The 24,667-nt window shown below is 46.5% G+C and overlaps 1 protein-coding gene across 2 annotated transcripts in view; it reads right to left on the bottom strand.

Moving 5' to 3' along the window:
• Positions 1–13,137: 13,137 nt before the first annotated feature.
• LOC128702653 (uncharacterized) overlaps positions 13,138–24,667 on the bottom strand; it is a 446,363-nt gene continuing 434,833 nt past the window's right edge. For both annotated transcript variants that reach the window (XM_070101928.1, XM_053797000.2), the window contains exons 2-3: positions 17,730–17,995; positions 13,138–15,818 (exon numbers count right to left, since the gene is read on the bottom strand). In XM_070101928.1, the coding sequence (XP_069958029.1) occupies positions 13,138–15,818; positions 17,730–17,979 (2,931 nt within the window). In that variant the 5' untranslated portion in view covers positions 17,980–17,995. The remainder of the gene's footprint in view (positions 15,819–17,729; positions 17,996–24,667) is intronic.

Here is a 24,667-nt window from a genome sequence, read left to right as displayed (position 1 = left end):
GCCCCGCATTATGCAGTCATGATTAAGCTCAGCAATGAGCGAAACGTAGTGAGAACAAATTGCTCTGCATACTCTCTCTCCTTACCATACGCAATTTTAATAAAATTCTATGTACATATCTAAAAATTTCAGTTGGTACAGACATAATTTTTTAGGATTTAAATAAAAATAAAAAATATTTTTTTTGGTCATAAATAGGATACAGTTGTGGCCCTGGGTGGCCCTGGGTGGCCCTGCAACCAGAGATATTACCTGCCTCTCCCTCCTTTCGCTTGAGACCAAAAGATGACTGTAAATAACATTACGTTTGTGTGTGTGTGTGTGTGTGTGTGTGTGTGTGTGTGTGTGTGTGTGTGTGTGTGTGTGTGTGTGTGTGTGTGTGTGTGTGTGTGTGTGTGTATTAATCAGGGAGTTCTGAATGGCACTATTGATGCTTCTGAGTGCTTGGAGGGATACACAGCTCTCCAATGTGTCTGAGTGGCCGGGGGCTTGAAGTTAGTGAAAACCTCTTATACCAAGGAACTGAAGCTACCCTCCCCTTCCTCGAATCAAACCTGATTGCTTCCAAGTCCCTACATGTTGTATGACTTGTGGGTTTAGCGCTCCCCCATAAATATAATTATGAATATTGTGTAAACGAAGAGAAGAATATTCTGGAGTAATATCGAAAGGGGAGAGATACAGTGAATACTTCCTGGAAAGAGACGGTTGGTTGAGGATGCTAGGAAGTAGATACAGAAGAGGTAGATGCAGGGGAGGTAGATGCAGGGGAGGTAGATGCAGGGGAGGTAGATATATAGTGGGGAGGTAGATATATAGTGGGGAGGTTATGGGCTGTTATAACGCTGGTGGTGATTATGGTGGTGATGGCGGTGGTGATGGTGCTTATGGTTATGGTGCCTGTGGTGTTGGTGCTTATAGTGGTGGTTGTAAGTGGGGGTAGTACTGGGCAGTAGTGTTTATGGTGGTGATTTTAGTGAAAGCAATGGCCTAGAAGTGGTGACAGTGGACGTGGTGAAGGTGATTATGGTGGATGCAGAGGTGTCAATGGTGGTGACGCGTTTGGTGGTTGCAAAGGTGATAGCGACATTGGTGACTGTAGTTGTGGTGGTGGTGATAGTGGTACTTACTGTGATGGTAGGAGTGTTGGTTAAAATGTGGTGGTAGTGTTAGAGGTGGTAGTGTTTGTGGTGGTAGTGTTTGTGTGGCAGTGTTGTGTGGTCAGGTTGTCAGTGCTCTGGGGCAGTGCCTGGGCAGTGTTTGTGTCAGTGCTCGGTGGTGCAGTGTGTCAGGTTCAGTGCGTGCTGTGCAGTGTTGTGGTCAGGCCTGGTTGCAGGTCTGGGCTTGTGTCAGCAGTGCTCAGGTGCAGTGTCGGTGGCAGTGCTGGTGTGGCAGTGCTCTGTCGGCAGTGCTCTGTGTGCAGTGCTTCGGTGGCAGTGCTCAGGGTCGAAGTGCTCGGTCGGCAGGTTGTCGGCAGTGCTCTGTCGGCAGCGTCTGTCGGCAGTGCTCTTCGCAGTGCTAGTCGGCAGTGCTCTGTCGGCAGTGCTCTGGTCGGCAGTGTCTGGGGCAGTGCCTGTCGCAGTGCCTTGTCGCAGGCTCCAGTCGCAGTGCCTGTGGTGCAGTGCTCCAGGCAGTGCCTGTGGTGCAGTGCTCTGTGGTGGCAGTGCCAGGGCAAGCAGTGCCTGCGGCTGCAGTGCTCGGTGGTTGCAGTGCTCGAGGCCGCAGTGTCTGCGGCAGTGCCTGTCGGCAGTGCTCTGGTCGCAGTGCTCGTCGGCAGCGTCCTGTCGCAGTGCCTGTCGGCAGGCTCTGTCGGCAGTGCTCGGTTGCAGCGCTCGGTGGTGGCAGGCTGCAGGGGTGGCAGTGTCTGTGGTGGCAGTGCTCAGGCAGGCCTTGGTGCAGTGCTGGTCGGCAGTGCTCTGTGGTCGGCAGTGCCTCAGGCAGTGCTGGCAGTGCCCTGGGACTGCAGGTGCTCTGGTTGTCGTGGTAGTGTTTGTGGTGGTAGTGTTTGTGGTGGTAGTGTTTGTGGTGGTAGTGTTTGTGGTGGTAGTGTTTGTGGTGGTAGTGTTTGTGGTGGTAGTGTTTGTGGTGGTAGTGTTTGTGGTGGTAGTGTTTGTGGTGGTAGTGTTTGTGGTGGTAGTGTCTGTGGTGGTAGTGTCTGTGGTGGTGTTCAGTTTACATGTGAGATTTCTAATTCTGGTTTGATATATCTTCTCTGCTGAAGTTCGTGTGTTTGTGTACAGTTCCAGTCTGCAACCGTAGTAATAACACCATTTTCAAGGGGATGCGCTAAACCCATCGAAGTCATGCATTACCTTAGGAGAGAGAGGATTACCGTAGGTTTGATCCCTTAAAGCGGAATATTACCTTCTTGGTAGGTACTGGTAGGCTTTGTGTCCTCCTTGGTAGGCTGTGTACTCCTCAAAGATAAGAGTCTGTACCTTTAATGGTAGGCTGTGTATCTTCAGTGGCAGGCTTTGTACCCACTGTGGCAGGCTGTTTATCCTCAGTGGTAGGCTGTGTACTAGATCTGTTTGTAACTTGATAAAGCCCACTGCGTGGGCGAAACGTTGTCACTAAAGGATCACATTACACTGCTTAAGTGTTTGTTTCCGCTGTGTATCCACTGTGGCAGGCTGTGTACCCTCAGTGGTAAACTGTGTATCCACTGTGGCAGGCTGTGTACCCTCAGTGGTAGACTGTATCCACTGTGGCAGGCTGTGTACCCTCAGTGGTAGACTGTGTATCCACTGTGGCAGGCTGTGTACCCTCAGTGGTAGACTGTATCCACTGTGGCAGGCTGTGTACCCTCAGTGGTAGACTGTGTATCCACTGTGGCAGGCTGTGTACCCTCAGTGGTAGACTGTATCCACTGTGGCAGGCTGTGTACCCTCAGTGGTAGACTGTGTATCCACTGTGGCAGGCTGTGTACCCTCAGTGGTAGACTGTGTATCCACTGTGGCAGGCTGTGTACCCTCAGTGGTAGGCTGTGTATCCACTGTGGCAGGATGTGTACCCTCAGTGGTAGACTGCGTATCCACTGTGGCAGGCTGTGTACCCTCAGTGGTAGACTGTGTCCACTGTGGCAGGCTGTGTACCCTCAGTGGTAGGCTGTGTATCCACTGTGGCAGGATGTGTACCCTCAGTGGTAGACTGCGTATCCACTGTGGCAGGCTGTGTACCCTCAGTGGTAGACTGCGTATCCAATGTGGCAGGCTGTGTACCCTCAGTGGTAGGCTGTGTATCCACTGTGGCAGGCTGTGTACCCTCAGTGGTAGACTGTGTATCCACTGTGGCAGGCTGTGTACCCTCAGTGGTAGGCTGTGTATCCACTGTGGCAGGATGTGTACCCTCAGTGGTAGACTGCGTATCCACTGTGGCAGGCTGTGTACCCTCAGTGGTAGGCTGTGTATCCACTGTGGCAGGCTGTGTACCCTCAGTGGTAGACTGTGTATCCACTGTGGCAGGCTGTGTACCCTCAGTGGTAGGCTGTGTATCCACTGTGGCAGGATGTGTACCCTCAGTGGTAGACTGTGTATCCACTGTGGCAGGCTGTGTACCCTCAATGGTAGACTGTATCCACTGTGGCAGGCTGTGTACCCTCAGTGGTAGGCTGTGTATCCACTGTGGCAGGGTGTGTACCCTCAGTGGTAGACTGTATCCACTGTGGCAGGCTGTGTACCCTCAGTGGTAGGCTGTGTATCCACTGTGGCAGGCTGTGTACCCTCAGTGGTAGACTGTATCCACTGTGGCAGGCTGTGTACCCTCAGTGGTAGACTGTGTATCCACTGTGGCAGGCTGTGTACCCTCAATGGTAGACTGTATCCACTGTGGCAGGCTGTGTACCCTCAGTGGTAGGCTGTGTATCCACTGTGGCAGGCTGTGTACCCTCAGTGGTAGACTGTATCCACTGTGGCAGGCTGTGTACCCTCAGTGGTAGGCTGTGTATCCACTGTGGCAGGCTGTGTACCCTCAATGGTAGACTGTATCCACTGTGGCAGGCTGTGTACCCTCAGTGGTAGACTGTATCCACTGTGGCAGGCTGTGTACCCTCAGTGGTAGACTGTGTATCCACTGTGGCAGGCTGTGTACCCTCAGTGGTAGGCTGTGTATCCACTGTGGCAGGCTGTGTACCCTCAGTGGTAGGCTGTGTATCCACTGTGGCAGGCTGTGTACCCTCAGTGGTAGACTGTGTCCACTGTGGCAGGCTGTGTACCCTCAGTGGTAGACTGTGTATCCACTGTGGCAGGCTGTGTACCCTCAGTGGTAGACTGTATCCACTGTGGCAGGCTGTGTACCCTCAGTGGTAGACTGTATCCACTGTGGCAGGCTGTGTACCCTCAGTGGTAGGCTGTGTATCCACTGTGGCAGGCTGTGTACCCTCAGTGGTAGGCTGTGTATCCACTGTGGCAGGCTGTGTACCCTCAGTGGTAGGCTGTGTATCCACTGTGGCAGGCTGTGTACCCTCAGTGGTAGACTGTGTATCCACTGTGGCAGGCTGTGTACCCTCAGTGGTAGGCTGTGTATCCACTGTGGCAGGCTGTGTACCCTCAGTGGTAGGCTGTGTATCCACTGTGGCAGGCTGTGTACCCTCAGTGGTAGGCTGTGTATCCACTGTGGCAGGCTGTGTACCCTCAGTGGTAGGCTGTGTATCCACTGTGGCAGGCTGTGTACCCTCAGTGGTAGGCTGTGTATCCTGTGGCAGGCTGTGTACCCTCAGTGGTAGACTGTGCATCCACTGTGGCAGGCTGTGTACCCTCAGTGGTAGGCTGTATCCACTGTGGCAGGCTGTGTACCCTCAGTGGTAGGCTGTGTGCCAGAAGGGTCTCGGTCAACTGATAAAGATTTCCTTTATCACAACAAAAGCTGATGTTTGCATCTCACAACAAATGCTAATAAAGGAAATATCGCTGTCATGAAATACTGTTTCGAGCAACTTTTGTCCTTGTAATAAGCAAAATATCTTAAAAACACGAGTGCTCCGTTAGATAACTTTGTTTTCAATACTTTTCACCCACACTTGCCATCATCAGTTTAGTGATCGGACTGATGTACGTACTATGAGCCGTTTTATAAACCCAACGAGACATTTGTGCAACACTTGAGTATCTTTAATGCATTGCACAAGTCTCTCATCAATGTATCGGTTGTCTGAACCATCTATCAATAACATATTGATTCCCAAAGTAAAAAACTAGGTTAAAGAGCTTGATTACGTTACTTCTCTGTCCAATGACGTTACTGATTAAGCCATTTAGGAGAAAACCAGTCTTATTAAAATTACCAAACGCTAGAAACGGGCATTTTATCGTTTTTATTTAGTTCCGATTACTTTCTCAAACACTCTACCAATCTTCCCAAAATCTCTCTCACTCACACACACACGTAACAACGAGACCATAAAAATAGATTGGAATCCTTTTAATAAATATTTGACAGCGACGCGCATGGGGAGTTGAAACCTGATTGCCTCCCACTCCCCTAACGCGCTAAACCCTCAAAGGGTTTAGCGATTCTCTCTAAACACAACAACAACAATAATGTATACGTGAAGGACATAAGTCAGTTATAGAGCACCAAATGTGTGGGCCGGAGGGACATGCACTTCTCTCTTGGTTTAAATAAAACCGTTTTACTGAAGCGAATGGAGAGTGAGACACATGTAGCGGGGTGAGGTAGGAAGAGAGAGACATAGCGGGATTAGCTAAAAATGAGACACATGTAGTGGGATTAATTAGGAAGAGAATGAGACACATGTAGCGGGATTAATTAGGAAGAGAATGAGACACATGTAGCGGGATAAATTAGGAAGAGAATGAGACATGTAGCGGGATTAATTAGGAAAAGAGTGAGACATGTACCGGAATTAGTTTAGAGTGGGACAACTTTTCACTCTCTTTAGAGAGAAATGTTGTCTCTTTCTCACGCTCTTCGTTTCGCTTGCTTGTGTTGGCTCTCTTTCCCTTCTCACTCTTTCTGGATTTACTCAAAGAGGAGAAGATAGTTCACTCTTCACCCCTTACTTATTTACCCATATAGATAGATAGATAGATAGATAGAGAGAGAGAGAGAGAGAGAGAGAGAGAGAGAGAGAGAGAGAGAGAGAGAGAGAGAGAGAGAGAGAAAGGGTTTTTAAACAAGCAGGACAACATCTGTCTCTAACACCCAGGAAAACATGTCGTGGTCTCCCTGGCTGGAAGCCAAAGGAACCTTGTCAACATCAACACAACAACTAACAACAAAAACCCATAATTTCTAGACATTTATATTCTGCCAAAGGTAACAAATGTTGAGGCAAGTGAAGGGCTCATGATCCAAGAGACTGGAGCTATTCTCCCCTTCCTCATATTCTTCAGGAACTCTCTTATCTCTACGGGTTCAGAGTTTCTCCTTGCGGACGGAGGATTGAGCCTCCACTTCACAAATTGATAATCATAATAATAATAATAATAATAATAATAATAATAATAATAATAATAATAATAATAAATAAAAATAATCTAACTTAGTAAAAGTGGGTAAATGTATCCGACTGGCTATTAGTGAACGGAGGGTCGAGCCTCCACCAACCCACACGGGTTTATCGGCATGACGTGGTGCGTGATGAGTTATTTTAACAATATTCACATGAAGACCCTCCATAGAGAGGGGGTGGGGGTGGGATGGGTGCCATGATGACGGTGCAGGGCTCTTGATCAAAGGAACTGGAACAACTTCTCTCCCCTTTTTTCGGGGAGGGGAGGGAAGGGTTAGGGGGTAGTAAATCAAGATTACCTACCAATCAACAGACGCTGCATGATCTAACCGACTCCTCAATCCTCACGAGTACGAGTATTTCAGTGTTGAATTGTGTTGTTAGTAACATGATTGCTTACAAACTACGGTACGGGTGGGGTTAGAACCCATGGCGCGTGAGTCGTAAAATCCCAGGCCAGTGCGTGAGCCACTGGGCCAGCTGGCTACAGTAACATTCATGAATCTTACTGTAGCCTGCTGGCCCAGTGGCTTACGCACCGGCCTGGAGTTTTACGACTCACTCGCCGTGGGTTCTAATACCACCCATACCGTGATTTGTGTTTTTAGGGTTGTGGTTTGCAAAAAAAAAAAAAATGTGGAAGTTTGCCGTAATGTTTACATTAGTATATTCATGGGGAAGTGTATAGTCTATAGAGGTGATACAACACTAGTATTAAAATGGGTATTGAGAGACTTGCTCAGGGAGAAATTGTTGATTGTTTAGGTTTTATAGTGTACAAATCTTGTTGTCGTTGTGATTGTGTAAATAGTTGGCAGAGTTGTGTGGTGTGGGATGTTCAGTGTTGGTAGAATGAGTTGTGTGATGTGAAGATGTTGCATGTTATTAGAGTGAGCTGTGTGCTGTGGGTATGTTGCATGTTAGTAGAGTTGTGTGGTGTGGGGAGCTGGATGTTGGTGGAATGAGTTGTGTGGTGTGGGAAGCTGCATCTTAGCAGAGTGAGTTGTGTGCTGTGGGTATGTTGCATGTTAGTAGAGTTGTGTGGTGTGGGGAGCTGGATGTTGGTAGAATGAGTTGTGTGGTGTGGGAAGCTGCATCTTAGCAGAGTGAGTTGTGTGCTGTGGGTATGTTGCATGTTAGGAGAGTTGTGTGGTGTGGGATGTTGCATGATGGTATAACGAGTTGTATGGTGTGGGATGTTGCATGTTAGTAGATCGATACTTGCAGCAAAGCAACTTGATACATCCACTGGGAGGGGTATATTGAACAGACGTTGATTTAACAGACTTCAGTTTAACGTAATTCAGAAATCAGGTAGAACATCAGTTTGGTCAACATATTTGGAAAAACAAAGTCCACTGTTTAAAAGTATTGTCCGATATTGTTAGAATTGGGGCCAAAAAAATATCGCATCTCTATCCACCACAGTCGCCATTACTGGTGATTTGTTTTCCCTTACTGGGTGAAACCTCGTGAACAAAATTTTTTTATTCCTGGTGTTTTTCTGCTGCAGCTTAATGGTTTTCTGCCATTATTTCGCAACTCAGGGAACGGATGGGATTCAAATCCATCGCAAGCCAGTCCTAAAACCAGGAAGCTAATGCTTTAACCACTGACAGTTTAGAGACTAGCTGGACATAGGTTCAAATTCTATCGATTCCTAGAGTTTACATTTGTGTTACTGTGATCTCGCGCTTCAGTATTCCGCAAGTTACGTTATAGAGTGTATGTAGATTTGCATGTTGTGACAGGGGCCTAGTGTGTGTGTAGAGTTGGTAGGAGCCTAGTGTTTGGAGAGTTGGTGGGAACCAAGAGTGCGGAGAGTTGGTAGGAGCCTAGTTGTGTGTGTGTGTGTGTGTGTGTGTGTGTGTGTGTGTGTGTGTGTGTGTGTGTGTGTGTGTGTGTGTGTGTGTGTGTGTGTGCGCGTGCGTGGAGAGTAGGTAGGAGCCTAGTGTGTGGAGAGTAGGTAGGAACCTAGTGTGTGTAGAGTTGGTAGGAGCCTAGTGTTTGGAGAGTTGGTGGGAACCAAGAGTGCGGAGAGTTGGTAGGAGCCTAGTGTGTGTGTGTGTGTGTGTGTGTGTGTGTGTGTGTGTGTGTGTGTGTGTGTGTGTGTGTGTGTGTGTGTGGAGAGTAGGTAGGAGCCTAGTGTGTGGAGAGTTGGTAGGAGCCTAGTGTTTGGAGAGTTGGTGGGAACCAAGAGTGCGGAGAGTTGGTAGGAGCCTAGTGTGTGTGTGTGTGGAGAGTAGGTAGGAGCCTAGTGTGTGGAGAGTTGGTAGGAGCCTAGTGTTTGGAGAGTTGGTGGGAACCAAGAGTGCGGAGAGTTGGTAGGAGCCTAGTGTTTGGAGAGTTGGTGGGAACCAAGAGTGCGGAGAGTTGGTAGGAGCCTAGTGTGTGTGTGTGTGTGTGTACTCACCTATTTGTGGTTGCAGGGGTCGAGTCTTAGCTCCTGGCTCCGCCTCTTCACCGGTTGCTACTGTGTGTGTGTGTGTGGGGGGGGGAGAGTAGGTAGGAGCCTAGTGTGTGGAGAGTTGGTAGATGCCAAGTGTGTGGAGAGATGCGTGTTGCAACAGGAGCCTGTTCAGAGTTGTCTGTTTTTCGGTTGGTCTGTTCTGTGATGTAAAGAATTGCTCTCTACTTTTAGGGCTGGTTGATGAACGTACTGGCGAAACCACAAAAACAGAACAATACTTTACTTGGACAACGTTTCGCCCTAAGCAGAGCTTTAAAATCCTTTAACGGAAAATAAAGTTTATCCCAATAGAGTCTTGTTCCGTCTTTATTTTTTTATTTCGAGGGTGAGAACGCCTCTTAGATGATAAAAGAGGCGGCGAACCAAGAAATGGAGGATAACATACAACACATCGTAAACTTTTAATGTATCAAATTTTCGCTCAAGAGGAACTTATAGGTTATCAAATTATACTGTTGATGAAGGTCTGAATGAGCGAAACGCTGGTATAATCAATGCTTTACGTTAATTTACTTTCTCTTCCGATTCCTCCTAATTTTTGATAAATCTCTCCCAAAGCTTTCTCTCTCGCTCATAAATTATTCTTTTCTCAACCTCCTCTACACTGTTTTGTTTCCCTGTTGTTGTCAAGGCCTATGCTGTGAATATTTATTAACTGTTAGGCTGTGTTATATACAAATTTTGGCCTATGTATAGGCTATCGAGTACATAGATATTTTCGTAGTTTTGGGGATATTTAAGCTTATTGAAGTGTGTGTGCTTTGACTGGAAGAGCAACGGGAGACTGTTTATATCTATGAGCCAGTGTGTGCACGTTCTGCTGTATAACTGTTAAGATGTGTGGACTAGAATGCTGTTATTTGGCTCTGTGGTTTATGCGCATATTTGATTCTGTGGACTAGAATACGCATGTCTGTGTGAACTAGATTACAAAGGTTTGTCTGTATGGAATATAATGAGCATGTTTGACCGTGTGGAGCAGATTATGCAGATTTGGCTGTGGGGACTGAAATGTGTATGTTTGGTTCCGTATTTCAAGACAATCCAACTATGATAAATACAATGAATGATGAACAATGTACGTAAGCCTCTTAAATCTAATCATCTGAAATTTATATGTTTTTCCTTTCTAAAAATATCTCCTCTCATAATATTAGTGATGAATGAAATATATAAATAATGATATTTAGATTTGGGTCAGGGATTAAACGAAAGGTAACAAAAGTATTTGACAAAAGTGTGTTGGGTAGAGAGGATGGTAGATCCCCTCTTTCTAGGTGAACTTGCGAGCCAGCTCCAGTAGATGAACGTAAAGGCCCATTCCTTTGGGTGAAAGTTGTGGATCGTTCTTCCAAGTAAACGTGAGGGGGGATACGACTTGCCGTTTTCTACGTTCCTCTCTGCTCTTCGCACTCAATGGAGTTAAAAATAAATGAAATTTGTCCATATATACACAATTTTCACTAATGTGCTGACGTTTTCCGAAACGTTTGTGTTGGTCTAGGGTAACGTAAAGACCCAGAGTTACATTAGCAGTAATATCACATCCATAAGTGAATGCACCTTTTGGAGAGAGAACGCGAGCTACTCCCGTTCATTAATGAGACGAGAACAGAGGTTAAGTTCAGTGACAGACACACACTTACTCATCATCTGCTAAATCAGCATTGTCTGTCATTTAAGAATGTCTCACGTTTACGGCGCTGTACACAGGCGGATGTAAACTGTCTGTGTTACCTCGCTTTCCTGCACGATCGCTGAGTGTGAATACAAAAAACGCAAGTTATGGAACTGGCTTTCATCAGGGCAGCACTTCACTCTGTGCAGAGCTTAATCCAGGTCTTCTTGAAGCTCTGTAGAGGGCGATACGTTGTTCTAATTGAAGCCTGTTCTACAACGTGTCTTTTAGTTCACTATTGTCGACAGTACGAGATTTAGTCAACCTCCGCCGCAGCTGAGTCCCAGGCTTATGTTAGGAGGCTTATGGTGGCGGAAAATCTGAGTCTCCGAAGAGGAAAGGTGGGTATTCGGGCCAGTTATCGGGGAGTGTGAAGTACTCAGGTGATGGAAGGCTCGCGCTTTTTGCTGCTGCTGCTGGTGGCGGCGAAGGAGACGGTGATGGGTCCATGTGTTGTACGTCAGCGTGTGACGGAGGCGACGATGTGAGGCCCTCCTCTTCCTCTACACTCGCGACTTCAAGAGGCGTCGTATCTAACCGAGGTTCTATTGCCTGACTTTTGAGGGCTGCATCAAATGTCGCTTCAGGTGAGGGACTCTTGTGTACTATATCAAATGGTGGTTCCGGTGGAGGACTTTTGTGAACTATATTAAAAGGTGGTTCAGGTGGGGGACTTTTACTAATTATGTCAAATGGTGGTTCAGTGGGGGAACTTTTGTGAACCTTTTCAGATGGTTCAGATGGGGGACTTTCCTGTTCAGCTTCAAAGGGTGACTCAGGTGGCGAGCTCTCATGTATAACGTCTAGCGGTGGCAGCATTGTGTGCATACAATACAATTCACTCCTAGGAAGCGGCTGTGGGTGTACAACATCTGGTTTCGTCTCCGTTTGTTGTACCATTTTTATATTCTTTTGTTTGATCGGTAACGGAGGAGTTACAGGAGGACTTTCGGCATCAAAGAAGTTAGGTATTGGTGGAGGCGTTGGTGGGATGTCCTCATCGTCAAAGAAACACGGGATTGGTGGCGGTGTTGGTGTCGAGAGGTGGGATGTTGTGCTCCTGGGTTGCGACTCTGTATGTGACTGTGACAGTGCTGATTGTTGGGTTTCTTGTTCAGCTTCTGCTGGCAAGGGGGTGGGAGAGTCTTGTGGCAGCCTTTCATTCTGAACTGTCGTACCAGTTATTGTTGAGGACTTCTGAGACTGTTCTGAATGGTCTGATTCAGGAATATCGTACTGCGTCGGTGATTCGGACGAATCTTCGTTGGGGAATTGTGGCAGCGGAGGTGAAGGTGACATGTTGCACAAGAATGATAATGAGCTGTCGTGTTGGGATGTGCTGGCGGATGAAGAGCTGTTCTGACGATCTTGTGGGGACTGGGGCGTCAACTGTAAGTTCGGTGATGACGGAGGAGCAGAGTGAAGACTGCCAAGCGGAGAATAAAGACTCTCATACTGGAGCTTGGCCGGGGAGAGAGTGATGGCTCCCTGCTGTCCCACAGATGAGGAAGAGCCTCGTCTACAAACATGCGACGGGGATGCAACAGAACCCGGTGGTGAGGAAGCTGAAGAGTGCTGCTGCAGATCGTTCACATAAATCCATCGGCAGTCTGGAGGAGGTGATGGGGACTTTTTCTGTGAGCGCATCTGCGTGAGGCTATTTATAAGGTGAATGGGTGGAGAAACAGGCGAACTTCGACTTAAGGGTGATCGGACTGGCGTGTTTGGATGCTGAGTGGGCGATGCATCACAGCGGAAATCTGGAGGTGATGGAGAAGCATGATGTTTGATGTACAATGGGGATGTAGAGGGTGAGAAAGTGTCATGCAGTTCGGTCTGTGATATTGGTAGTATGGTTTCTTTATAGCTTGGATCGCGCAGCGGAAGAGTTGATGCTTCATGCCTAAAATCAGGTGGTGGTGGTGATGGTGAGGTTTCATGCTTGAAGTTGGGCGGCGGTGAGGGTGAGATTTCGTGCAGATAATTGTGTGAAGGAGATGAGCTGGTGTTACTAGGGCTGCTGGGAGGAGCTGGGAAGCAGCTCGGCCATTCCATCTCCTCCAGCGGCTTGTACATCTCATTTGTGAGTTTCTCAGTCAAAGAACTCTTAGTATCTTCGGCTTCTTCCTCTTCCACGTGACTGATTTTTGCGATGCTCCACGTAGGGCTGTTTGCTTTATCTGATGCAGGACTCGGAGGAGGCTTTTTATCTTCCTTCGATTTTAGTTCATCCTTTTCCTTTCTTGGGCTTAGGAGTGGCGGAGGACTGTTTGTTCCATTTGATAACCGAACTCCTGGATTATGAGCCCCATTAGGGAGACGAATAACAGGCAAACGTCTTACCCCATTATGTTGACACGAAGAATTATTTCTGGTGCCATTGTGAGCAAAGCGCATGCGTCCACTGCTGGTGTGCGAAGCCTGACGAGGAGTGTTCCAGCCGTTGATAAGAGCAGCAAGTCTTCCTATTAATGCAGCCAACCCCGGGGGCCCTTCGTCCTCCCGGGGGGCGTATCGTCAGACAGTCGTCTCGAAGTCTACGTCGATACAGTCAGGATACTCTGGGGGCTCTGGAGGAGACTCGTGGTGGCCCGGTGTCAGAACCTCCTCGCTGCATCCATTAGTTGCGTTGCGAGCCTGCCGTGTTTTCCACAACGTCCAGCCCCACCAGCCTGACAGCACTGAGATACACCCGACAGCAAGACCAAACGTAAGCCAGAGCCACGGAGACAGAGCCATCAGGCAGGTTACCACAGCTTCATCAGCACCAGATGGGCAATGCCATGTCCCATCACAGAAGAGAGAAGCACTGATACAAGCGTGAACAGCTGGACACTCTGTGGCACATCTTGTAGCCAGCCAGCGGGGCGCCGCCTCCACCCACCGAATATCAACCGCCTTATATTGTTGCTGTTGTGACTGTCCTGAGAGGTAGGCGGGACGACTCAGTAGCACTACCACCAGAGACCTCGCTGCTTCGCCGAGATAATCCAGCGACAGAGGTTCGTTAAAACCCTCAGAGAAAACATGGACTGTCTCAGCTGCACCAGGAGACACACACACAGCACTCAGAGGTCTAGGATTACCTGGCTGGTACACGTGTAGTTCAGAGCTCTGGCATTCCGCAGGTGTTACCGAATCTTCTGATGACACTAGATGACCATGAGCTTCAACTTGCAATCCCCCCCTGATAGCTTTACCAGGAACAGAAACAAGCAAGAAGCGGTTTGCAGTGGGTTGAAGAAGCCACGGGTGTCCTCTACATGGCCCAGGAGGTGGGCGAAGGGCCAGACTTAATGTACCAGCTTCACCTGTGACTATTCTATCTTCTTCACACGCTTCTATCTCAACAAATTCGTATTCCAGTTCGAAGCTAAAATGTGAGAAATCGTCGAACACATCCATACCTACAACAGTAAAGGTAATAGTAAGGGAGGCAGAGTAAGAGAGTAAGGTTGCTGGGAGGTAGAGGCCATGACAGATACAGGCCTGAGGGAGCTCTACACCTGGCCAGGGCCATTCTGAAACCTCAAGACGAGCACCACGGCCTTCCAGAGCATTGGGTCTCCCACATGCCTGCAACGGTGATTCCCGTCCCGGACACGACGAATTGTGAGCATAAAAGTATATAAATGTAATCCTAACTGCCTCGTTGGCTTTGCCTTGGAGGCTATATTTACATTTAAGTCTTGTTGCCCCGAACTTGCCATACAGCAAGTTGTTAGCGGGGGAGGCGAGGAGCCCCTTCTTGCTTCGCTCACTGTTAATGTGTCGGTCGCAGGGCTCAGGAAGGTTAAGTGCCGCTGCTCGCGGTCCTGCGTACACGAACTCGTAGTGCAGACGGAACTCGAGGTCTGCTACCGTTGAGGGAAGTAGATAATGTATGGTGAGTGTCGCAAAAGAAACTGATGTTAAGTAGCTCTCCTGAGGTCCACACGGCCTCGTCCTGTTCCGTCCAGGGCCGAGCTGCTCCCTGTGACACACCCGCATGCCCAAGGGCCCACAAGTGTTCTCCAGCACCTCTCCATCAGCATCTGCTCCCTCGACCAGCATCACACGGGTTCGACAATGGGGGCCGTCGCGCGACGGGGGTTGGGTGTAGATGGACTTAAGGCGGGTGAAATAGAGCCATATTACTTCGTCTGGACGACCCCGAAACTTATAAGAACATTTACTATCTCTTGGCAGTGAATGAGCTACGTTTTCAAAATGACCTCTTGCTGCTTCAAAACTGGAAATTATAAACTCACACTCCTGGTCAGCGTAGAGGAAAGAATTTTTAGGTACAAAAGCCACTCCAACGTCCAGCTCGAATCCAGGGTGAGTACCTTCAGATGAATCGAAGTACATATTGTCGAAAGGGGAAGTCTGGAAGACAAGTAAGAGTTCTGCCCCGCTAGCTGTGATGCGAGACACCTTACCGCCACCACAGAAACGCATCAGCAATCGTCGACTCTCACCCTGAATTTCATAAACGCTGAGAGTATCGCCTACGACGTCGCAATCACCATTCAGCCATAGGTGTAAGTTCCCATCACATGCTGCATCAGTGTGCTTAATATGCACGCGTCCTCGCTGGGGCTGACCTACACTCACCAGGGCGTGGCGACCGTGGGGCACCGTGGCTTGTCTGATCACATATTGGCACGTTACATTACGAGGGTAGATGCCAGGGTAGTTGGGTGACTGCACACGGCACTTACGTCGGTCGCAAGAGTCGAAAATCCGGTCACAGACGGTTCCCGAGCGCGGCACGCCAAGGTACTTGGCGCTGTTCCAAGGACCATACCTAACGATGGACTCAGCCTCCAGCAAGAACTTATACATGAGTCGAAGTCGCACCTTCTTCTCCCCAATAGTGTCGTGCTCCGGCTGAGGCACCTGCAGCGTGACGGTGACGGTGCTGGTCTCGCTGTAATAAACATTATGGTCACCGCTTCCCCCACACCAGAAGCCGCCGATGTGGGGTCGGTGAGGCTCGTTAACGGACAAGTGGCCTTGGGGACACCCGCACACGTGGTGTGACTTAAAGGACCCCAGTACCAAGTCGCGGAAGACAAGCTGCACCAAGTCACCGAAGATGTCTCCCGCCGCCACGAAGGTCATGTAACAGGTGAAGGGAGGCTGCAGGGAGTTCGATTCATGAAGGTCGATCTCGTAACTGCGACCCACCTCTCCGTTGTACGTCACGTTACACGCTGAAATATGACAGAAATATTATTTAACACAGGGAGGAAAAAAAAAGGCTTATGAAGCATGTGAAAACAATAGTCGACACGATATTTGATCCTAAATTTAGTAAGAAGTATTGAATACACAAGAAACACCTATGGTGCTATTAAATATGTTCTTGTAGATCATTCATCACGAACACTGGTGGAGGCTCGATCCTCCGTCCGATAAGTGCGAAACAGGTATGTTACCTGTGATTACCTAATAGTCTGCGTGTACAGCTAGGTGACCAGAAAGTTGCTAATAAGAGAGAAAGCAAGCAAATAAACCCTGAATTACTAAAAATTTTGACAAAAATAACCTTGAGAAAATTATAAGAGATCTGGTCAAACAAATAATTCAAAATTTTTGATTTTACACTCGTGGGAAAGCTTTAAATCTAATTAAAGAAAAACACCTCCAGTTCCTTATATCAAGAGCACTTTACTAGCATCAAGGAACCATACTTTAATGGAATTCTTCACAGAACAATATAGCTTCAGAAATTCTAAACAGGTCCTTATAAAATACTTTGATGAAATTGCGCAAAATAGTAATCGACGTGAGAACTCTGGGTCGCTCTAAAAATGGGTTGCAGTTTGACCATGTAGGTTTAGCGCTTCTTTTTTTTTTATTATCATAATAATCTAAAAAAGGGTTAAGGCAATATCCGCATGTGTCATTCAGCTCAAGAAGTACTGGAGACTCGATCCTCTGTATGATAATTGTGTGACTGACAGGCTACTCTCGCAGCCAGTCAGGATGAGAGAGTAGCCTGTAATGGCAGCCTGTAATAAAAGGGTACTTTAGCTAACAGTAATTATTATTATTATTACTATTATTATTATTATTATTATTATGAACACATGTGGCGTACTGTATTTGTATCATTTTCTCTAAAAAGACTAAAAAAAGGGAATTATATATATATATATATATATATATATATATATATATATATATATATATATATATATATATATATATATATATATATATATATAAAGCTTGAAAAGTGTTTACAAATGGTGACAACATTGTAAGTTGTGATACAACTATGTATAACTATGTAAGTTGTGATACATCCTTGACAGTTATTGTTTAATGGTAAAACTTGACGTAATGTATGATAAGAGAGACAATGTGCAGAGTAAGCCTTTTATTAAGAGACTTTATTTTGCTCTGGTTAGAATATATTTAGAAAGCTCGAATACAATTTGGGTTATTTTTGTCCCACTGTTCACGGCCTGGTGGTGACACACGCGTCTCCCGTCAGTGACATCCGAGGGGTGAAACCTTGGCAGGAATCTATGGTGAAGCGTTGAATTTTAAAGATTCTGTTTAAAAGACTTAGGACGAAGTGTTCAACCCTCTTCTGTACGAGTCCCCTGAAGGGAGGTGCTAGTTGTGTTAAGTAAACAGCCTGAGTACAGTGAAGAGCTACAAGAATGTACAAGCATAACTCTAGAAGGGGTTAAACTATAGGAAAAGGATCACTGTAGAAGGGTAACCTACAGAGGATCGTTACAGAAGGAAGCCTACATGCAGAGAAATCCTGCTGAGAAAGAAAGTTACTGATGTAGGGTAGCTGCTATACAAGGGAAATATGGTACACTGCTGAGGGATGAATCTACGGGTACAGAACCACTGTTGGGGATAGAACGTAGGGGTGCAGAACTACTGCTGAGGTATGAATCTACGGGTACAGAACTACTGCTGAGGGATGAATCTACGGGTACAGAACAATTGTTGGGGATAGAACCTAGGGGTACAGAAACACTGCTGAGGAATGAGTCTATGGGTACAGAACCACTGCTGAGGAATGAATCTACAGGTACAGAACCACTGCTGAGGAATGAATCTACAGGTACAGAACCACTGCTGAGGAAGGAACCTACGGGTACAGTTGGGCTTCTCGTCAGAACTGTCCCCGCAGTCGTCACGCCCGTTACAGATGCGGTCCTTGGGAATACAGCGTAGATTCTCACAGGTGTATTCGCTGGGGGGACAGGAGCTGTGTGCGGCCGCACCTGCCGCCACACCAACCATCACCACTGCCGCTGCTGCAGCCGCCGCCGCCACAACCACTGCTCCCGTCGCCACCACCACTGATACCGCCGCCGCCACCACACGTCCCAACCTCTTCATCACACATCGCCACACCCTGGACATACCAACATAACATTAAACAAAATTTACAGATTTACACCTGAAAAAAACAAATGCATGTATAATAGGCACCTGAAGATTTTACAGTACAGTAGAGTACAGTACACACACACACACACATATATATATATATTGGGAATTTTAGACGGATGAGGAACATAAAATCCAGATTCTTCTATATATTTCGGCGTCACAAACTCCATCATCAGTGCTAAAATATAAAAGAACACTTACCAAGTAGAATAGCTAGTCAATTTCCATTTTTTTTTTGCATTTATAGAAGGTATTTTTTTTAAATATAACCGAGTCACACAATCAAACATTAACATTGTAAATGTTTGTATTTCTACCAATTTAAAGTAGACAAATTGTAATTCTAATCGTATTTTTTAGTTTTAGTTATAATACTCATTATTATTTATTATTCATTGGTAAACACTAAACCTCAGTAGATCCTACAAAACCTATGGAAAAGAAAGTATTCAGGTCTGATCCAGGAAGGTTAAGGGTAGCTCAAATCCCTGGAATCAAGAGCCCGTCACCGGCATCAGGGCGCATAATACAGCAATAGTCGCAAAAGACATCCCATCAAGTCGGGTTAATGCATTATGGTACATTACGACTTCGTATCAAGAAGTATAAATAACAGGAGCCCACAGGTTATACCTCAACTTAATATAGTCTTGGTAAGGCCCCATTTAGATTACGATGCTCTTTTCTGGTCTCCATATTACAGAATGGACATAAATGCGCTTGAAATCGTACAGAGAAGGTTGGCGAAGTTGATCCCGTGTGGCTGACATTTTCCCTATGAAGACAGGTTGAAGGTAGTGAATCTGCGATCACCTAAGAGACGGAGAATTATGGGAGAAGCGATGGTAGAGTACAAACGGAAAACCGGAATAAAGGATGTAACTATGGTGGTGAAAATATCTAACAGAAACAGGACTCACAGCAATGCATTCAAGTTGAAGGAATTTTGATTTAGAAAGGAGATAAAAAGGAACTGGTTTGGCAATAGAGTTCTGGGTGATTTGAACAATTTCAGGTATCATACAGGATAGAACTTTTGATAGCTTTACAAATAGAATAGATTGGTGCATGAGTAGTATGAGTGGGTTTGAGCTGGACCTGCCTAGCATGGCTCAAATGTGGGTAGGCCAATACGGAAAGCTCTACCAAAAGCTCTACAGAAAGAATAAGTACAGTATGACTTCATGGTTTTGTGAGGTACTCCCAATATGGCCAATTGAATAATCACACACACACACACACACACACACACACACACACACACACACACACACACACACACACACACAAACGTGTCATGACACTGTATGTCATGTGGCATGACACTGCATGTCACGTAAATAATCAATCCATGTTAAATCACTGTAAATATAATAAGCCATGAGGAAAGGATGACAAGAGTTTGAAATTAAGTAAACGAGGCCTGGTCTCAGACCAAGCCGCGGGGGTGTTGGCCCCCGAAACCCTCTCCAGGTATCTCCAGGTGTACGTCATCAAGAACCTGCAGTGTTTCAGAAAAGAGGAGGCAATCCAAGCAAATACGATCACAGGAAGCGCCTGTGATCCAACAAAGGTGCTTCCTGTGAACGTTTTTTCTTGAACCTCCTCTTTTCTGCAACATTGCAAGCTCCTGATGTGATTACAACACGAAAGGCCTAGTGCTATCTTTCATCTTCCCCCGTAGTTCTTTCGCATCTTGCATCTCTTGTTCACGATTTTTGCGAAAGATGTATACATACACACACACCCACACACGCAAACAGACATATTTATCTCACCTTCCCTCAGCCAGTCTACACAAAAAGTGACCTACCATTCAACCTCTTGCTTATGGTTTCTCTCAGTCACTTGCAATAAAAATTACCCACACACCCTCCATCACACCTCATTGTGGTAGCAAAACAGTCATCTCCCTTTTCATCACAATTTACAAAGGCACGAGCCAACAAGACATCTTCCCAAGGGTCCTTTCTCCTTACAAATCTCCGTTTCTAGCACCCTTGGTTAAAATATACGAGGAGAATATTTAAAAATATTCCCCTTTGCCTCCTGCTGACTACAGTTGTATAACCTTGACTCATTTCTCCATTGGTGTTCCCCTCGTATGTTTTATTACAATTTATTTTGGAGCTTTCTCTCTCTCTTGTATATTTTTTCAAGGGCTTTCAGCAGTGACTGAGGCTGTAATCAGGAAAGTGTGTCGTGGTGTACTTATGATACTGTCCCTACAGTGTAGTCAGGACACTGTTATGCAGTGTAGTCAGGACACTGATATGCAGTGTAGTTAGGTGACTTATGCAGTGTAGTCAGGACAGTGTTATGCAGTGTAGTCAGGACACTTATGCAGTGTAGTCAGGACACTTATGCAGTGTAGTCAGGACACTTATGCAGTGTAGTCAGGACACTTATGCAGTGTAGTCAGGACACTGTTATGCAGTGTAGTCAGGACACTGTTATGCAGTGTAGTCAAGACACTCCTTTGCAGTGTAGTCAGGACACTTATGCAGTGTAGTCAGGACACTGTTATGCAGTGTAGTCAGGACACTGTTATGCAGTGTAGTCAGGACACTGTTATGCAGTGTGGTCAGGACACTGTTATGCAGTGTGGTCAGGACACTGTTATGCAGTGTGGTCAGGACACTTATGCAGTGTAGTCAGGACACTGTTATGCAGTGTAGTCAGGACACTGTTATGCAGTGTAGTCAGGACACTGTTATGTAGTGTAGTCAGGACACTGTTATGCAGTGTAGTCAGGACACTGTTATGCAGTGTAGTCAGGACACTGTTATGCAGTGTAGTCAGGACACTGTTATGCAGTGTAGTCAGGACACTGTTATGCAGTGTAGTCAGGACACTGTTATGCAGTGTAGTCAGGACACTTATGCAGTGCAAACAGGACACTGTACATGCAGTGCAAATAGGACACTGTATACAGGACTCTATATGAATGTACCCACTGTATGAACGTACCCACTGTGTGAATAACTCCACAGTATAAATGACTCCACTGTATGGATGAACCCACTGTATAAATGAACCCACTGTATAAATGAACCCACTGTATAAGTGAACCCACTGTATGGATGAACTCACTGTAGAACTACAGGTGAGACACTGCTTCCTCTAACCTCTCACTTATTTTTGTACTGCGTCATACATGACAAAGAATTCCCTCAAAGAACGTTTCGCTCAGTTTTAGACCATTATCATGTTGCAAAGAAAATGTACCCATAATGGTAAAGGACCTAAATGACTTTTACAGTTTCGTCCTTGATTTGTGGATTAGCTACGACTGATATTTTAATGTAAGTAATTTATATAGTCAGCTCTCACGTACCGTCTGCCTTTTCACTGCAGCAGTGATAGAGGGAAGCTTCACAGTGACAGTTGAGTTTCTCGCGACTAGAGGAAGGAGGATCGAGCCTTCAGCACCCTTTGCTTCAAATGATTCACAGGGAATAATCTGCAGAGTGAAGCAGTTGAGGTAGAATCCACACACAGCTTGAAGAGTTACGATACAGCTCTTGGAGCAGGGAGAGGAGTGGACCTAGCAGCAACTAGCGAAGAGGAGGGGCGAGGGGCTGTGACTCGACCCATGAAACCATAAATAAATGAGTACTTAGCTTTTTACTGACGCAAAATTAAGGTTGGCACAGAGCCTTTTTGCAGTACATTTAGCCTTTTTTTTGGGGGGGGGAGGAGGATTAAATTTCTATCTAGGCCTACCTGCTCCCACACTATCATTTAGGCCGTGCCATTTTTTGTGTATCATTAGTTTTTTCTATTAACTCTCTCCACTAACACTTTATATAGGAACCTTCATGCTGGAAAAGGGCTCTTGGTTCTAGGAAATGGAGCTAGCTACCTTCTCCCTCCTCCTCGGAGCAAAATGGATTATCTCCCTGTTTTCCAAACACCTGTACGACCCTTGCGGGTTTAGAGCTTCTCTGTGCATACACTTCTAACAAGAATCTGATGCCGTAAACGCGTCTCTTTCCATTCCTCTTTTTTACTCCTATTCTTAATCCTCTATTTCTATTCTTCTTTACCTTCCTCCTATTTCTGCACTTCTCTTCAGTCCTCCTCTTCTCCTCCCCCTTCTTCTCTTCCTCTTCCTCCTCGTCCTCTTCCTATTCCTACTTCTGTTCCTCCGCCTCTTCCTCCTCTTCCTTCTCCTCTTCCTCTTCTTCCTCCTCCTCTTTCTCTTCCTCCTCCTCTTCCTCTTCCTCCTCCTCTTCCTCCTCCTCCTCCTAGTGAGGCTGGGTTCCGGAAGTCTCTCTCAGGATACACTGTACTCAGCTCTCCCAACACACACACAAGGAAAGACCAGGAAGCTAAATGCAATTTATCCTTCTGCCTCTGCTGCTCGCCAGGCTCCAATGTGTTTTTTGGTATATTTTTGTATTATACTCTGAATAATATTATCCATTAAACAAATATCTTGTGTTGCTTGAGATATGTTATGATGACACTGTGACCTTGGGCCGTGGGCACACATGCCTCGAATCCTCACCTATGTAGGGATTGGGTATCTCTACCTACGTAGGGATTGGGTATCCCTACCTACCTACGTAGGGATTGGGTATCCATACCTACCTACGTAGGGATTGGGTATCCATACCTACCTACGTAGGGATTGGGTATCCATACCTACCTACGTAGGGATTGGGTATCCCTACCTACCTACATAAGGATTGGGTATCCATACCTACCAACGTAGGGATTGGGTATCCCTGCCTACGTGGGGATTGGGCATACTTGCCCCAAGGTCCTTCCTATGTACCTAGGGCCTAGACCTTACCTCCATTAGGCCACGCAAGACCTGTATGTAGGCCATACATACTTCTACAAGGTCAAAAAGACCCTGCATGCTTATTTTCTTGTGACACTGGGGACCCCTTGGCACTCCTAAATATCGACCTTGGGCACCAAAAGACATCTAGCTGGGATAGGCGATTCTCACTGCACATTTTTCCTCGTTATATTCCCATTTGCATATCTTAAAATATATTTTTTTCGTCACTCTTTTGTCTTCGTTTTTATGCGCAGTTAGGGGAGAGTGGTAGACAGGAAGGAATTGAGGGGTGTAGACAGTGTGGGCGGTAGACGGAGAGGGAGGGAGACTATTAGGCAGGGAGAAGAAAACCAAGAGACTTGGTTATGAGGAAATCTTGCGTGGAGAGAGTTTGGGTAATGAAGATATGGTGGAGGTAAAGTGGAGCGAGGCAGGGAGAGAAGGGAGAGAGAGAGAAGGGAGATAGAGATGGAAGGTAGGCAACAGATTGAGGGGAAGAGGGTGGGAGGGAATAAGAGAGAAAAGAGAGAAGGGAGGCAACAGGTATAGGGAAGAGGCAGGGCGCCAACGTGTGAGAAATAAGAGAACGAGGGAGTAGGGAAAAGATGTAACAACTTGAAATAGGGTTGAATGAAGAGATGTGAGAGGAGGAAAGGAAGACAACTCGAGTGAAGAGGGTGGGAGAGCAGCCAGGCAATAGCTTGACAGAAGAGAGGGGAAGAAGAAGGCCCATCGTTAGGGAGAAAAGAAGCAGTGGTCTGAACCTCGGGTCTGTCATCAAGGAACGGGATTTAGGGCCCCAGCTCCCCTTGACTAGGGCAAGAAAATATTTAGTAACCAGCGTTCTCTGAACAGGGCCAAGATTTAGTGACTAGGGGCCCAGAGGACATCCCTTCCTTCGTGTAGAAAAAATCTTGTAAAAGACACTGGCTTATTAGTAAAGTTGAGGTAGAAAGTTATAATTAATGACTCAACATCCAGGGGGTGACGATATGCAGGTGACGCTAGTGGTAGCGGTGGTGGTGATGGTTGTGGGATGGTAGTGGTGGTGATGGTTGTGGGATGGTAGTGGTGGTGGTGATGGTTGTGGGATGGTAGTGGTGGTGGTGATGGTTGTGGGATGGTAGTGGTGGTGGTGATGGTTGTGGGATGGTAGTGGTGGTGGTGATGGTTGTGGGATGGTAGTGGTGGTGGTGATGGTTGTGGGATGGTAGTGGTGGTGGTGATGGTTGTGGGATGGTAGTGGTGGTGGTGATGGTTGTGGGATGGTAGTGGTGGTGATGGTTGTGGGATGGTAGTGGTGGTGGTGATGGTTGGGGATGGTGGTGGTAGTGGTACAGGTGGTGGTAGTGATAGTAGTTGCAGTAGTAGAGGTGGTGGTAGTAGCGATAGTGGTGGTGGTAGTAGTAGTGATGGTGGTGGCAGTAGTAGTACTAGTAGTAGTGGTGGTAATAGTGGCAGTAGTAGTAGTAGTAGTCGAAGTAGTCGTGGTAGTAGTGATGGTGGTGGCAGTAGTAGTACTAGTAGTGGTGGTAAGTGGTAATAGTGGCAATAGTCGTGGTAGTAGTTGAAGTAGTCGTGGTAGTGATGGTGACAGCAGCAGTAGGGGCGAGTTTTGATGAATTTCAGTGTTACAAAACATTAAAATTTAACATAAACAAGGTAAACATTAAAAGCAACACGCTTGTTTACACAAGCCAACTTTAGGGGGTAAACCACAAACATTAAATCACAATCTATAAAAAAAAAATCAAATCAACAATGTAGACGCAACTACATAGTAATTACTTAAGAGATGGAATAATCATAACAATAGTCCGAAATGGAAGAATTAACCAA

The sequence above is a fragment of the Cherax quadricarinatus genome, chromosome 79, assembly GCF_038502225.1.
Source record: "Cherax quadricarinatus isolate ZL_2023a chromosome 79, ASM3850222v1, whole genome shotgun sequence".
Lineage (NCBI taxonomy): Eukaryota > Metazoa > Arthropoda > Malacostraca > Decapoda > Parastacidae > Cherax > Cherax quadricarinatus.
The sequence above is the reverse complement of the archived record's forward strand: the minus strand, read 5'-3'. Positions and strand labels throughout refer to the sequence as shown.